Below are 16,179 nucleotides of genomic sequence, written 5' to 3'. Positions count from 1 at the left end.
GTAGTAGTTTTAATGTCTGGTAATTGTGCTGTCATATACAATATATATATATATATACAAAGTATGTGTACACCCCCTCAAATTAGTTGATTCGACTATTTCAGCCATACCCGTTGCTGACAGGTGAATAGAATCAAGCACACAGCCATGCAATCTCCATAGACAAACATTGGCAGTAGAATGGCCTTACTGAAGAGCTCAGTGACCTTCAACGTGGCACCATCATACAATAGGATGCCACCTTTCCAACAAGTCAGTTTGTCAGATTTCTGACCTACTAGAGCTGCCCTGGTCAACTGTCAACTATTGTGAAGTGGAAACGTCTCGGAGCAACAACGGCTCAGCCGTGAAGTGGTAGGCAACACAAGCTCACAGAACGGGACATTTGAGTGCTGAAGAGTAAAAATCGTCTGTCCTCGGTTGCAACACTCACTACCGAGTTCCAAACTGCCTCTGGAAGCAACGTCAGCACAAGAACTGTTCATCGGGAGCTCCATCAAATGGGTTTCCATGGCCGAGTAGCCGTACACACAAGCCTAAAATCACCATGTGCAATGCCAAGTGTGGGCTGGAGTGGTGTAAAGCTTACCGCCATTGGACTCTGTAGCATTGGAAATGCGTTCTCTGGAGTGATGAATCACACTTCACCATCTGGCAGGAGAATGCTACCTGCCCCAATGCATATAGTGCCAACTGTAAAGTTTGGTGGGGAGGAATAATGGTTTTGGGCGGTTTTTCATGGTTCGGGCTAAGCCCCTTAGTTCCTGTGAAGGGAAATCTTAGCGCTACAGCATACAATGACATTCTAGACAATTTTGTGCTTCCAACTTTGCGGCAACAGTTTTGGGAAGGCTCTTTCCTGTCTCAGCATGACAATGCCCCCGTACACAAAGCGAGGTCCATACAGAAATGACTGTGGAAAAAATTGACTGACCTAAACAGAATCCTGACCTCAACCTAATCGAACACATTTGGGGTGAATTAGAACGCCGACTGCGAGCCATGCCTAATCGCCCAACATCAGTGCCCGACCTCACTAATGCTCTTGTGGTCCCTGCAGCAATTTTCAAACATCTTATGGAAAGTCTTCAATGGAGGCTGTTATAGCAGCAAAGGGGAGACCAACTCCATAATAATCCCCATAATTCTGGAATGAGATGTTTGATGAGCAGGTGTCCACATACTTTACTATATACACTGCTGTTCAGCATTGATGAATGTCCTCTTATTACATGAAGCAGGAAGACTCACCTTCACACCCTGCTTCGTCGGCACTTTCCTCCTCCTGTAATGAGAGCAGTGAACATAAAAAACATTCTCCATAGTAATAGCGTTAGTAACACCCATGTAACTACAGTGTGATAACAAGGATATCTGTTGGCTGTTAAAATGTTCCCTACCTGAGTTGCGGCAGTGGGTGGAGTCTTCTGGTCGGCTGGTTCTGGCTGTTCGGTCACTGCCGGGGCCTCTGTCGCTGTGGGAGACTGTTTATTTTGCGGCTCTGGTTCTGGTTCAGGGGAGGCCTCTCTGGGGGTAGACACTGGGGGGCTTGGTTCGACTGACTCCGCCTCTGCCTCAACCTCGGACAACCCCTCGGCTGGACACACATCCATCAGGCACCTGGAGAGGGAGTGTGGTCCGATCAGTGCAGCTTTACTGTGTGATAGCCAATAGGAGTAGCGTTGAACACTGAGAGAACCTATCAATTCAATCTTAGTGCTGGATGTGAAGCAGAGAAAATAATTAGGACAAACACACATCCACCTAGCTCTGGTCCAGGGCGTTAGAGCTGCTTGCTAGAAGGATCAGCGTTAACATAGGCATATGCACTCTGGGCATACAGAGTAAGATGTCAAGATGCAATGTCTCGCAATTGCAGATAATGAATTCTCCACTGCTAAGAAAATAATTTATATCCGTCACTGAAACAGATGCAGCAATATCTCAACAACAATGTAGGCAAATTGTTCTCTATTACACAACTTACTCAGAACCCATTGGGGGGGGATCTCTCTGAATATTGTTCTCTAAAGCCTATGTGGTCTCCTTCTTCCGTGACTGTTTGCCTCTTAACTGTGGCAAACGCATTGTAAAATACAGTGCGTGGTCTCACCCTCACAACAAATAATCCTGGAGTTTTGTCTGATTTCTGATAACCGGATTGGTTGGTTTGGAGGAAAAACTTTGGCGCTTGATGTGAACTATGACTGCCCTGACAATCACAGGGCATAAATCATCAGGACAACCACCGACAACCAGATCAGACGGTATGAATGGGAGGATTTCGAACAATGTTGCCACAAGATAACTTTTGTCATTTGGGACTGTGAGGATGGATACTGGGGAGAGGGATTGACTTAGATGTTGTCTTTGAATTGGCTTCTGTCTGTTTGACATTGGGTTAGATCTCAACTATGTTTTTTTTTTTTAAATGAACGAAGCAATTGTTTTGTGTAGAATGAAAAAAAAAAAAAGATGACTAAGTTAAACATATCCCAGACTAGTCATTACATAGCCTCGCTGCAGGCCCGCCAATGAGAATACAGTATCTGGAGACTACTAAGTCATTCTTAAGGGTCTAAATTTGGTTTTTAGAACCTACCTTTTCAGGTCCACTCTGATTCAATGAGGAATTGGCGGCACAAGGCAATACAAGAGACATGTCAAACTGAATAAGATCTTTTCTCACCATTACTATCAGCTCTCAAGCTCGGCACAAAGCACTGTTGTTAGGCCTATGGACTGTTGCTTTAGCATTCTACAGTCTCCAAAGACTGAACAGCAGATAGCACTAAAGCTGCTTAGTGAATTCATTGCTCAACCTCCAAGTGATAGCTGTAACAGTGTGATCAATGTTGCACAGTGCCTTCAGAAAGTATTCACACCCCTTGACCCCCCAAAAAAAAAAAAAAAAAATGTGTTACAGCCTGATTTTAAAATGAATTCAAATGAGATTTGGTGGCACTGGCCTAAACACAATACCCCATAATGTCAATGTGGAAATGTTTTTGAAATGTTTACAAATTAATAAAAAATGAAAAGCGGAAATGTCTTGCAACAATAAGTATTCAACCCCTTTGTTATAGCAAGCCTAAATAAGTTCAGGAGTAAAACATTTGTAAAACGTTTCTACTAAGCTAACACATGGAAAAGATTTTTAATCTTAGGACCCCATTATATATATATATATATATATATATATATATATATATATTTGACAAATTATTTGATAATATATAGAATTTGGCCATTACTACCGTAGCCCATAGAAACGCATTGAAAAACACATTCATATATGGCATTTTTTTAAATCATAAGTGATACGGTTTTGAAGTGTCTGTCCTATATCTAGGAGATATAAGAAAGCTCAGGAAATATTCAAGTTTTTTTGAATACATATTTAACAGCTTATTTTGGTTGGCACAAAACTATCTCCATACAGTACTTCCATTAATTTGTATAGGTTACCTTCAGACGAGTCCAGAGACACTTCGTAGAGCAAAATAGAGCATTATGAGAGTTGAGAATTCCCCCTTTCCATCGTGAGGTCATATTAGTTTGTAGCCCAAATAGTTTGGGCTTGGCACATCAGCGTTACCAATTTCAGATGCGTTCCTTAATATTTTTAAGCATGGTGGTGGCTGCATCATGTTACGGGTATGTTTGTCATTGGCAAGGACTAGAGAGTTTTATATATATATATATATATATATATATATATATATATATATATATATATATATATAAAAACAGAACAGAGCTAAGTACAGGCACAATCCTAGAGAAAAACCATGTTCAGTCTGTTTTCCAACAGACATTGGGAGACAAATTCACCTTTCAGCAGGACAATGAACTAAAACACAAGGCCAAATATACACTTTGAGTTGCTTACCAAGACAACATTGAAAGTTCCTGAGTGGCCTAGTTACGGTTTTGCCTTAAATCGACTTGAAAAGTTTGCTGATGACATTGTAGCGGTAGGCCTGATCACCGACAACGATGAGACAGCCTATAGGAGGTCAGAGGCCTGACCGTGTGGTGCAAGGACAACAACCTCTCCCTCAACGTGATCAAGACAAAGGAGATGATTGTGGACTAAAGGAAAAAGAGGACAAAGCACACCCCCATTCTCATCGACGGGGCTGTAGTGGAGCAGGTTGAGAGTTTGGTGTACACATCACCAACAATCTAACATGGTCCAAGCACACCAAGACAGTCGTGAATAGGGCACGACAAAACCTATTCCCTCTCAGTAGACTGAAAAGACTTGGCATGGGTCCTCAGATCCTCAAAAGGTTTTACAGCTGCAACATCGAGAGCATCCTGACGGGTTGCATCACTGCCTGGTATGGCAACTGCTCGGCCTCCGACCGCAAGGCACTACAGAAGGTAGTGCGTATGGCCCAGTACATCACTGGGGCCAAGCTTCCTGCCATTCAGGATCTCTATACTAGGCGGTGTCAGAGGAAGGCCCTAGAAATGGTCAAACACTCCAGCCACCCTAGTCATAGACTGTTCTCTCTGCTACCGCACGGCAAGAGGTACCCGGGCGCCAAGTCTAGGTCCAAGAGGCTTCTAAACTGCCTCTACCCCAAGCCATGAGACTCCTGAACATGTAATCAAATGGCTACCCAGACTATTTGCATTGCCCCCCCCCGCCCCCTCTTTTACGCTGCTGCTACTCCCTGTTATTTTCTATGCATAGTCACTTTAATAACATAGTCACTTTAATACCTACATGTACATATTACCTCAATTACCTCAACTAACCGGTGCTCCTGCACATTGACTCTGTACCGGTACCCCCCTGTATATAGCCTCCCTATTGTTATTTTACTGCTGCTCTTTAATTATTTGTTACTTTTATTTATTATTATTTTTATTTTTTAATTAAAACTGCATTATTGGTTAAGGGCTTGTAAAGTAAGCATTTCACTGTAACGTCTACACCTGTTGTATTCGGCGCATGTACCAAATACAATTTCATTTGATTTGAAGATCTATGACAAGACTTGAAAATGGCTGTCTTGCAATGATCTTCAACCAACTTGACTGAACTTGAAGAATAAAAAAAATGATAATGTGCAAATATTGTACAATCCAGGTTGCACAATATCTTGGAGACTTACTCAGAATGACTCACAGCTGCCAAAGGTGATTCTGACATGTATTGACTCAGGGGTGTGAATACTTAAGTAAATTAGATATTTCTCTACTTCATTTTCAATAAATGTGCAAAAATGTCTAAAAACACATTTTCACTTTGTTATTATAGGTTATTGTTTGTAGATGGGAGAGAAAAAAAAACATTTAATCAATTTCGAATTCAGGCTGTACCACAACAAAATGTGGAAAAAGTCAAGGGGTATGAATATTTTCTGAAGGCACTGTATGATATCATAACATAGCCTTTCATTACTAAGTCTTCGCCTCCTCAGCTTCATATCTCAGTGTTTATTCTACTATGCGTGAGATAATTCCCGAGGAAGAATCTACCACTTAGCATGACTGGGGATGGACGTTACTTCTGAACACTCAAAATAGTCATCTTAAACTCCACATAATAAATAAATCCCTCTTTGGCCTTTTGGTTTCAGTAAAAGCCACAAAGCTGAGCGTATGTGGGGACAGCAAACCGTTTAGCCGCATGGGAATGCCATGACGCGTGAGTAGCCTTGGTGTTAAAAAGAAAGCAGGAATAAGCCTCTACCTGCTAAATGATTTGGCTTACTCTGTGATTTTATTTTCCACTTTAGGCTCCACAGCTTTAGCTTTGTTGTCTTCAGATATCTCATTGTCTTCAGCAACTACAATATCCATCAGAGTATTGTCTTCAACGCTCAGAATATTCTCAACGACAGTAACCTCTATGGCTTTATTTTTCTCGGGACTTTTATTCTCCATGCTCTCGTCGCTCTCGTGAAGCAGTTTCAACCTGGACGATTTGACCATGAGAAGGTTTAGGAATTAGACATTCAAACGCTATCGCTTACCAACTCTATCAGCACTCAAGCTGGGGAGAAAGCGCAGCATGGAATGTCGGCTTTGAATCCATGCAGAGTTAATATGCCAAATAAGATGTAACCAATTGAATAATCTGTTAACAATATGTGTTACCATAAATCTTAACATTGTTCAGCTTTACAAGTTTGTGCCCAAACACTGTCCATATATACTGAACAAAAATATAAACGCAACATGTAAAGTGTTGGTCCCATGTTTCATGAGCTGAAGTAAAAGATCGCAGAAATGTTCCACAAAAAGCTGATTTCTCTCAAATGTTGTGCACAAATTTGTTTACATCCCTGTTAGTGAGCATTTCATTATAATTGGCTGGACCTGGACCAGGCCCACCCATGGCTTCACCCCTGCCCAATCAAGTGAAATCCATAGTTTAGGGCCTAATATATTTATTTCAATTGACTGATTTCCTTCTATGAACTGTAACTCAGGAAAATCGTTGAAATTGTTTCATGTCACGTTTATATTTTTGTTCAGTATAGATGACGCTGGTTGAGTTTTTGTTTTCATGGTCCTTCGAGACAGAAAATGTAATTACATTTTTCGTACAGGTCTTGTACCTGTTGTCCCAATCATGCTCCATTGAGCAAGTTTCAAAGTTGACACCAACCCCTTTGTCCCCATAGTTTAAGAAAAATCAAGTTACACCTTAGCCCGACCTTCAACTGGTTCGGTAAAAGGCGCAAAGCATTAAAGCTGTACATCTGTGACATTGGGTACCATGAGGAATGCGTAGCCTAGTTTCTATGGCATCAAAGCACAACTTCTCAGCACATTCCAAAGCGGGAATAAGCCTCTATCGGGTAATGATTCAGCTTACTCAGTGATCTTATTGTCCTCTGTAAGCTCCAAAGCGTCAATGTGGTCCTCAACGACAATATTGTCCTCAGCAACATTTATGTCTTGGTTGACCGTTTTCTCCTCTGATATTTGACTGTCTTCAGTGATTGTAATAATGACTGAAACTTCTGCTATCTTATTCTTCCCAGGACATCTATTCGCCCGAGATATCTTATTCTCTACAGTTACTATTTTCTCCTCTGCAACTTTTCTGGCTTCATCCATTGTTTTCTCATTGCATATTTCCCACATAGTATTCTGTTCATTCATTTGAATTTTCACAATGACTGTCACCTCTTCTGTTATTTTATTGTCTTTCGATATCTTATTATCCTGCGTGGTCGTAATGCCTTCTTCAGTCTTTATTTCCTCAACGACGGTAATCTCGTCTGTAAACGCCGGAATCTTATTTTCCTCAGAACTTTCATTTTCCTCTGCTCCTTTAGTCTCCGCAGATATCATCTCTCCAACGGCCATCTCTCCAACCGCTATATTCCTATCAGAAGATGTCTTGTCCTTATTTACATGCTTTTCCTCGGGTATCTTGATATCCGGTGTTAGGATGCTCTCTTCAATCTTAATTTTCTCAACGGCAGTAACCTTTGTCTTATTCTTGTCAGGTCTTTTATATTCCACTGTACCTTTTGTCTCCTCTGACATCTTATTTTCCTGTTTAGTTGTATTTTCTCCAGCGTTCTGAATGATTTCCTCAATGACCTCAATAACATCATCTGTAACCTCTGGTATTTTGTTATTGTCAGGACTTTTATTTTCCTCTGTTACTTCTGTCTCAGATATCTCCTCTCCACTGACTATATTCTCCACTGTGGTCATATTCTGATCATAATCTTCTGTGACTGTAACCTCTGTTACTTTCGTCTCTTTAGAGACTATACTATTCTCCTCAGCAGCAACTTTTTTGTCTTCGTTCATATTTTTGTCCTCAAATATCTTATTGTGTTGTATAATGGTGTTCTCTTCAACCATCTTAATTTTCTCAACAACGGTAACCTCTGTTACTTTCTCCTTGTCAGGAAAGTCATTTTCCTCTGCTACTTTAGTCTCCGCAGATATCATCTCTCCAACGGCCATCTCTCCAACCGCTATATTCCTATCAGAAGATGTCTTGTCCTTATTTACATGCTTTTCCTCAGGTATCTTGATATCCGGTGTCAGGATGCTCTCTTCAATCTTAATTTTCTCTACGGCAGTAACCTTTGTCTTATTCTTGTCAGGTCTTTTATATTCCACTGTACCTTTTGTCTCCTCTGACATCTTATTTTCCTGTTTAGTTGTATTTTCTCCAGCGTTCTGAATGATTTCCTCAATGACCCCAATAACCTCATCTGTAACCTCTGGTATTTTGTTATTGTCAGGACTTTTATTTTCCTCTGTTACTTCAGTCTCAGATATCTCCTCTCCTATGACTATATCCTCCACTGCGGTTGTATTCTGTTCAACATTCCTGATGACCTCATTGACTGTTACCATAGGTATATTCTCTTCAGTGACTCCATTCTCATCAGCAGCAACTTTTTTGTTTTCGTGTACATTTTTCTCCTTAGATATCTTATTGTCTTGTGTGGTCATATTCTGTTCAATGATCTTCACTTTCTCAGCGTCTGTAACCGCAGATACTTTAGCCTTGTCCGGATTTTCATTTTCCTCTGTTACTTTTGTCTCCTCAGATATCTTATCGTCAGTAATTATATTCTCTTCGGGAACAACTTTTGTGTCTTCGTGGAAATGACTCTCTTTTGATATCCTACACGCCACTAGGGCCGTATTCTGTTCAAGGTTCTTCATTTCCTCAGTGATTGTAACCTCTATTATTTTAGTCTCAGATATCGTACTATCCTGTGTAGTCATATTATCTTCAGTTTTTGGAACTATTTTCTCAAATACAGTAACCTCCTCTGTTACTATATTCTCCTCAGATGCAACCCTTTTGTCTTCATTGAAATGAATCTGAATAGATATCTTATTGTCCTCTGTTATCGTATTCTCTTCGGGACTCTCAATGTCCATGCTCTCGTCGCTCTCCGCCTGAAGCATCTGCAACCTGGACGGTGTGCAGAAGGGGACAAACAGAGCTTCAGACAGTCTCAGACAGTTAGACAGTCATAAACCGTAGTTTTAAACATGTACAGAGCTCGATTCTACACATCAGTTTTCAATAGTGCTCCCCAAATAGTGGGCAAAAGCAATATTGATCATTTTAGGGCTTAATCCGCTTATTGAGGGTGCCTTGAAACTCCAGTCACCCCTGTAATTTGAACGGCTGCATCCATATCACGAAGAGCAGACAAACAGCAGACAAACAGAGCCCCTCAGCCCTCCAGAATGTATGTAGGCTACTGTGCAGCAGTCTTAGAAATCTCAAGCTCCGTATCCTATCAAACATCTGGTTAATGAGTCAAACTGTAGAGGGAAGAGGATGGGGTCAAAGGTTTGGATGTGAGATGTTAACATGCTTGAGATAGAGGCTGCCCCTAACTACAGATTTCGGGATCAGATTAGACGACCCCTGACTGTAATCTTAACCATTAGGGTGGTGATTTAATGTTTGACACCAAAGAGAAGTGGTTAAGGGCAACATTCATCTACTCTGCTGCAGATAGAAGCGTGGAAGGATAACAGGGAGTAGGAGCGGGACTTACTCAGGGTCTTCCTCGTTCTCTTCCTCCTGGATATTGGGCAGTCTTTGCAAAACAGACAGTGAGCAGGATGATTATTAAGGGTCGTCTCATTGGCGATGACATGTCCTGGTGTGTGTATGTGTTTGCATGTGTGTGAGAGCAAGCCGCTGCACGACGGCACTAAGTGCAGCTCTCAGCCTTACATTGCGCTTTTTATCACAACCCAGTGATCCTCACTTCATTGGCTCAGCACGAACCAGCTCAGCAACACACACTCCAGCACACTCACATGTGCATCAAGATGGTAGGGGATGGACGTTCATTCACCTATGGGTGTGTGTTTGTGCGTATGTTTGTGTGTGTGTACGTGTGTGTGTGTGAGTAGATGTGTGTGTATGTGTCTGTGTGTATATGTATGTGTTTGTATGCAAACATGCATGTGTGTGTATGTGTTTCTGTGTGTGTATGGGTGTGTGGGAGGGGGGGGGACGTACTGCTCTCCATCAGTCTCTTGCTGTGAGTCTGTGGCCCTCTGGGCACTGGCAGCCTGCTCCTCCTCTAGTTGTCTAACTGCCATCTCAGCCGCCTGTCTGGCCACCTCCTCAGCCATCCGTGCTTCTTTTAACTGCTGCTGCAGCCTGGAGACCAGGTGAGTGGGCAGGGGTCAATACATCGGACAATCACACAGAGCCAAAAGGCATTGATGAACCCTAACGGCCAATCCCAATTCAATCACTCGTACAGACAAAGGGAGACAGATCTCTGGGGGAAAAATTCGAGATTGTAAAAAAAAGTGAGTGTGAGACAGAGAGAGAAATTACATAGAGAATAGGAGGAAGAGGAAAACAGATGGAGTCTTTTATTACTTCTCTTCCACTTTCACCATAGCAGCCTCCTCTGCCTCTTTCTTTATGCTCTCTATGAGGGGAGTCCATCTCTCTGTCTGTGTCTCTGCATCTTCTGCTTCTTGTTGCATCTCCAGAACCTGCTGCAACAGAGAAATACAGTACATACAGAGAGTACGGCTATTGCAGCTCCAGATAAAGAACATTATTAAGCTCAATGGAATTTCCATTAGGAAAATGGAACAGTTTTGTCTCTGTCACATCATGTTGGTGACTTTCTGGTCAGCTTTGAAGCTATTGCCACTATTGTCCATTCAAGCACGGTAATCTACTGACTACCAGCAATGCTGTATCTGATTCTGCCTCTGACCTGGGGTATGAGTGAGGGTAAGGCCTGGAGCAGGGCCGCTCCCTGAGCCACTTTGTTCTCCTTCTCCTCCCAATCCGGGTCCACCTCCTCCAGAACCATTTCTTCATGGCCTTGCAGGATGAGGACTAAATTGGAAATAGGAAACAAGTTGCACGAAAAGGAGGTGGGTCAGTGGGTTAAGTGTTAGAGGATATGGAACAGTAGGGTGGGATCAACCAATCAAGAGAAAGACCTCATATTCAGCAGCCAATTAATGCTTAAACTGTATTCATAACCAAGTGGGAAGGTGGTATTTATCACATACGGCTGGGAAAAATCCACTTGAAACCCCTCCAACTAGTGGGAAGCTCGTCTATCATCCCCGAGCTTCTACTTCTCCCACAAGCTTCGACCTCTTCGAGCTTCGACTTGTCACACAATTTTCCTACTAAGGAAATTACCTCGATAACAGCATTTTGGCAACCGATTGAATCCCATCAGTCACAATAGGGATTCTTTTTTGTACTTAACAGGTTCTACAGAAGTTAAAGTTTTCCTTATCAACAAATAAGTCATATATTATGCATTACCAAGGTGTCTAATATAGTTCAGAGAAGTTTCATATGATTTCTCAAAATGGTCACAAGCATAAATCTCCAAGGTGTACTTTTAGCGATGCATTTGGCACCAGAAGTCTGTATTCAACAGCTTCAAACATAATGTTTAAAGGGTGTAGTTTACATATGCACTCTAATTTTCAATAGATTGAATCCATGATGCTCGTGGTATATGAAAATATCTTAATGGTCATATTTGTGACCAATGGGAAAATACAATGGCTTTGACGATTATCCATTAGCCTTTACATATGTGTAAATCAGCGATTTTGACTGTAAAATGTCATATTTTGATATTTTGGGGGGAATTGCCATTGGGGAATTACCAGACTTACGCTTATAGGGAAGGACATTCAACAAAAACAAATGACTAATGATTGGCTGAGAGAAATTGATTATACAAATATTGTGGGGCTGTTTTGTTAGGCTTCAGTGTGCCTTTTGACATTATCGATCGTAGTCTGCTGCTGGTAAAACTGATGTATTATGGCTTTACACCCCCTGCTATATTGTGGATAAAGAGTTACCTGTCTAACAGAACACAGAGGGTGTTATTTTATGGAAGCCTCTCCAACATAATCCAGGTAGAATCAGGAATTCCCGAGGGCAGATGTCTAGGCCCCTTACATTGTAACAACTTTACTAACGACATGCCACTGGCTTTGAGTAAAGACAGTGTGTCTATGTATGCAGATGACTCAACACTATACATGTCAGCTACGACAGAGATTTAAATGACTGCAACATTAAACAAAGAGCTGCAGTTGGTTTCAGAAGGGAAGATATAAGTTTGTCCTAAATATTTAGTTGTAATTTGGGAAAAATAATTCACTAACCCCTAAACCTCGACTAATCTTGTAATTAATCATGTGGAAATTGAGAAAGTAGTGGTCATGGTCAAAACATATTGATACAACAGTAGCTAAGATGGGTCTGTCCATAATAAAGCGTTGTTCTGCCTTCTTAACAGCACTATCGACAAGGTAGGTCCTACAGGCTCTAGTTTTATCGCACCTGCACTCAGTCGTGTGGTCAGCTGCCACAAATAGGGTCTTAGGAATATTGCAATTGGCTCAGAACAGGGCAGCACGGCTGGCCCTCGGATGTACACAGAGAGCTAACATTAATAATATGCACATCAATCTATCCTGGCTCAAAGTGGAGGAGAGATTGACTTCATCACTACTTGTATTTGTGAGAGGTATTGACATGTTGAATGCACCAAGCTGTCTGTTTGAACTACTGGACACCCATGCATACCCCCCAAGACATGCCACCAGAGGTCTCTTCACAGTCCCCAAGTCCAGAACAGACTATGGGAGGCACACAGTACTACATGGAGCCATGACTACAATGGAACTCTATTCCACATCAAGTAACTCATGCAAGCAGTAAAATAAGATTTAAAAAACAGATAAAAATACACCTTATGGAACAGGACTGTGAAGGGACACAAACATAGGCACAGACACATGCATACACACACGTACACATGGATTTTGTGTTGTAGATATGTGGTAGCAGAGTAGGAGCCTGAGGACACACTTAATGTGATGTGAAATCAGCTGTGAATGTATTGTAATGCCTTGGCAGCAGCTAATGGGGATCCATAATACATAGACTCATACACTGAAAAAGTGTCATAATTGAACAAATATTTAACGTCAATTGGTTTGTTAAGTGTCTCTACCAAAATGGTAGATCTGGTTTATGTGCGTTTTGCTGAATAGTCATGAAGGTAGACCTGGTTTATCAGAGTATTGGGACATAGCCACAGGTGTAAACCTGGTTCATATGGGGATTTGGGCTGAGACAGTCAGAGGTCACCAAGTGCAACATAGCTTCAGCGTGTAAATCAGCTAGAAAGATGTGTCGGATTCGAGTAATTGTCTCTGGCCCCCTCCCAGTTAGGGGGAGTGATGAGCTCTACAGCAGAGTCTCACAACTCAATCGCTGGTTGAAAACCGTTTTCTGTCCCTCCCAAAAGATAGAATTTGTAGATAATTGGCCCTCTTTCTGGGACTCACCCACAAACAGGACCAAGCCTGGCCTGCTGAGGAGTGACGGACTCCATCCTAGCTGGAGGGGTGCTCTCATCTTATATACCAACATAGACAGGGCTATAACTCCTCTAGCTCCACAATGAAATAGGGTGCAGGCCAGGCAGCAGGCTGTTAGCCAGCCTGCCAGCTTAGTGGAGTCTACCACTAGCACAGTCAGTGTAGTCAGCTCAGCTATCCCCATTGAGACCGTGTCTGTGCCTCAACCTGGGTTGGGCAAAACTAAACATGATGGTGTTCGCCTTAGCAATCTCACTAGGATAAAGACCTCCTCCATTCCTGTCATTATTGAAAGAGATCGTGATAGCTCACATCTCAAAATAGGGCTACTTAATGTTAGATCCCTTACTTCAAAGGCAATTATAGTCAATGAACTAATCACTGATCATAATCTTGATGTGATTGGCCTGACTGAAACATGGCTTAAGCCGGATGAATTTACTGTGTTAAATGAGGCCTCACCTCCTGGTTACACTAGTGACCATATCCCCCGTGCATCCCGCAAAGGCCGAGGTGTTGCTAACATTTACGAGAGCAAATTTCAATTTACAAAAAAGAAAATTACGTTTTTGTCTGTTGAGCTTCTAGTCATGAAATCTATGCAGCCTACTCAATAACTTTTTATAGCTACAGTTTACAGGCCTCCTTTGCCACATACAGCGTTCCTCATTGAGTTCCCTGAATTCCTATCGGAACTTGTAGTCATAGCAGATAATATTCTAATTTTTGGTGACTTTAATATTCACATGGAAGAGTCCACAGACCCACTCCAAAAGGCTTTCGGAGCCATCATCGACTCAGTGGGTTTTGTCCAACATGTCTCTGGACCTACTCACTGACACAGTCATACTCTGGACCTAGTTTTGTCCCATGGAATAAATGTTGTGGATCTTAATGTTTTTCTGGACTATCAGACCACCATTTTATTATGTTTGCAATTGCAACAAATAATCTGCTCAGACCCCAACCAAGGAGCATCAAAAGTCGTGCTATAAATTCACAGACAACACAAAGATTCCTTGATGCCCTTCCAGACTCCCTCTGCCTACCCAAGGACGTCAGAGGACAAAAATCAGTTAACCACCTAACTGAGGATCTCAATTTAACCTTGCACAATACCCTAGATGCAGTTGCACCCCTAAAAACTAAAAACATTTCTCATAAGAAACTAGCTCCCTGGTATACAGAAAATACCCGAGCTCTGAAGCAAGCTTCCAGAAAATTGGAACGGAAAAGGTGCCACACCAAACTGGAAGTCTTCCGACTAGCTTGGAAAGACAGTACCTTGCAGTATCGAAGAGCCCTTACTGCTGCTCGATCATCCTATTTTTCCAACTTAATTGAGGAAAATAAGAACAATCCGAAATGTTCTTTTGATACTGTCGCAAAGCTAACTAAAATGCAGCATTCCCCAAGTGAGGATGGCTTTCACTTCAGCAGTAATAAATTCATGAACTTCTTTGAGGAAAAGATCATAATTATTAGAAAGCAAATTACGAACTCCTCTTTAAATCTGCGTATTCCTTCAAAGCTCAGTTGTCCTGAGTCTGCACAACTCTGCCAGGACCGAGGATCAAGAGAGACACTCACATTCTTTTAGTACTATATCTCTTGACACAATGATGAAAATAATCATGGCCTCTAAACCTTCAAGCTGCATACCCTATTCCAGACCCTATTCCAACTAAACTACTGAAAGAGCTGCTTCCTGTGCTTGGCCCTCCTATGTTGAACATAATAAATGGCTCTCTATCCACCGGATGTGTACCAAACTCCCTAAAAGTGGCAGTAATAAAGCCTCTCTTGAAAAAGCCAAACCTTGACCCAGAAAATATAAAAAACTATCGGCCTATATCGAATCTTCCATTCCTCTCAAAATTTTTAGAAAAGGCTGTTGCGCAGCAACTCACTGCCTTCCTGAAGACAAACAATGTATACAAAATGCTTCAGTCTGGTTTTAGACCCCATCATAGCACTGAGACTGCACTTGTGAAGGTGGTAAATTACCTTTTAATGGCATCAGACCGAGGCTCTGCATCTGTCCTCGTGCACCTAGACCTTAGTGCTGCTTTTGATACCATCGAGCACCACATTCTTTTGGAGAGATTGAAAACCCAAATTGGTCTACACGGACAAGTTCTGGCCTGGTATAGATCTTATCTGTCGGAAAGATATCAGTTTGTCTCTGTGAATTTTTTGTCCTCTAACAAAACATCTGTACATTCCGGTGTTCCTCAAGGTTCAGTTTTAGGACCACTATTGTTTTCACTATATATTTTACCTCTTGGGGATGTCATTCGAAAACATAATGTTAACTTTCACTGCTATGCGGATGACACACAGCTGTACATTTCAATGAAACATGGTGAAGCCTCAAAATTGCCCTCGCTAGAAGCCTGTGTTTCAGACATAAGGAAGTGGATGGCTGCAAACTTTCTACTTTTAAACTCGGACAAAACAGAGATGCTTGTTCTAGGTCCCAAGAAACAAAGAGATCTTCTGTTGAATCTGATAATTAATCTTAATGGTTGTACAGTCGTCTCAAATAAAACTGTGAAAGACCTCGGTGTTACTCTGGACCCTGATCTCTCTTTTTTACGAACATATCAAGACTGTTTCAAGGACAGCTTTTTTCCATTTACGTAACATTGCAAAAATCAGAAACGTTTTGTCCAAAAATGATGCAGAAAAATGTATCCATGCTTTTGTTACTTCTAGGTTAGACTACTGCAATTATCTACTTTCCGGCAACCCGGATAAAGCACTAAATAAACTTCAGTTAGTGCTAAATATGGCTGCTAGAATCCT

General features: G+C 41.7%; 1 protein-coding gene across 10 annotated transcripts in view; it reads right to left on the bottom strand.

Moving 5' to 3' along the window:
- The window catches only part of LOC112263469 (cyclic nucleotide-gated cation channel beta-1-like), a 76,346-nt gene that overhangs the window by 11,169 nt on the left and 48,998 nt on the right, over positions 1-16,179 (bottom strand). For 6 of the 10 annotated variants that reach the window (XM_042330757.1, XM_042330762.1, XM_042330759.1 and 3 more), the window contains 8 exons: positions 10,716-10,840; positions 10,367-10,488; positions 9,995-10,138; positions 9,522-9,563; positions 5,732-5,935; positions 2,603-2,617; positions 1,401-1,620; positions 1,252-1,285 (listed from right to left, as the gene is read on the bottom strand). In XM_042330757.1, coding sequence (XP_042186691.1) covers positions 1,252-1,285; positions 1,401-1,620; positions 2,603-2,617; positions 5,732-5,935; positions 9,522-9,563; positions 9,995-10,138; positions 10,367-10,488; positions 10,716-10,840 — 906 coding nt within the window. The remainder of the gene's footprint in view (positions 1-1,251; positions 1,286-1,400; positions 1,621-2,602; positions 2,618-5,731; positions 5,936-9,521; positions 9,564-9,994; positions 10,139-10,366; positions 10,489-10,715; positions 10,841-16,179) is intronic. The other 4 variants (XM_042330758.1, XM_042330763.1, XM_042330764.1 and 1 more) reach the window with 4 other exon arrangements.

This window comes from Oncorhynchus tshawytscha, linkage group LG12 (assembly GCF_018296145.1).
Source record: "Oncorhynchus tshawytscha isolate Ot180627B linkage group LG12, Otsh_v2.0, whole genome shotgun sequence".
Lineage (NCBI taxonomy): Eukaryota > Metazoa > Chordata > Actinopteri > Salmoniformes > Salmonidae > Oncorhynchus > Oncorhynchus tshawytscha.
Note: the sequence above shows the minus strand (reverse complement) of the source record. Positions and strands in the feature narration are given on the sequence as shown.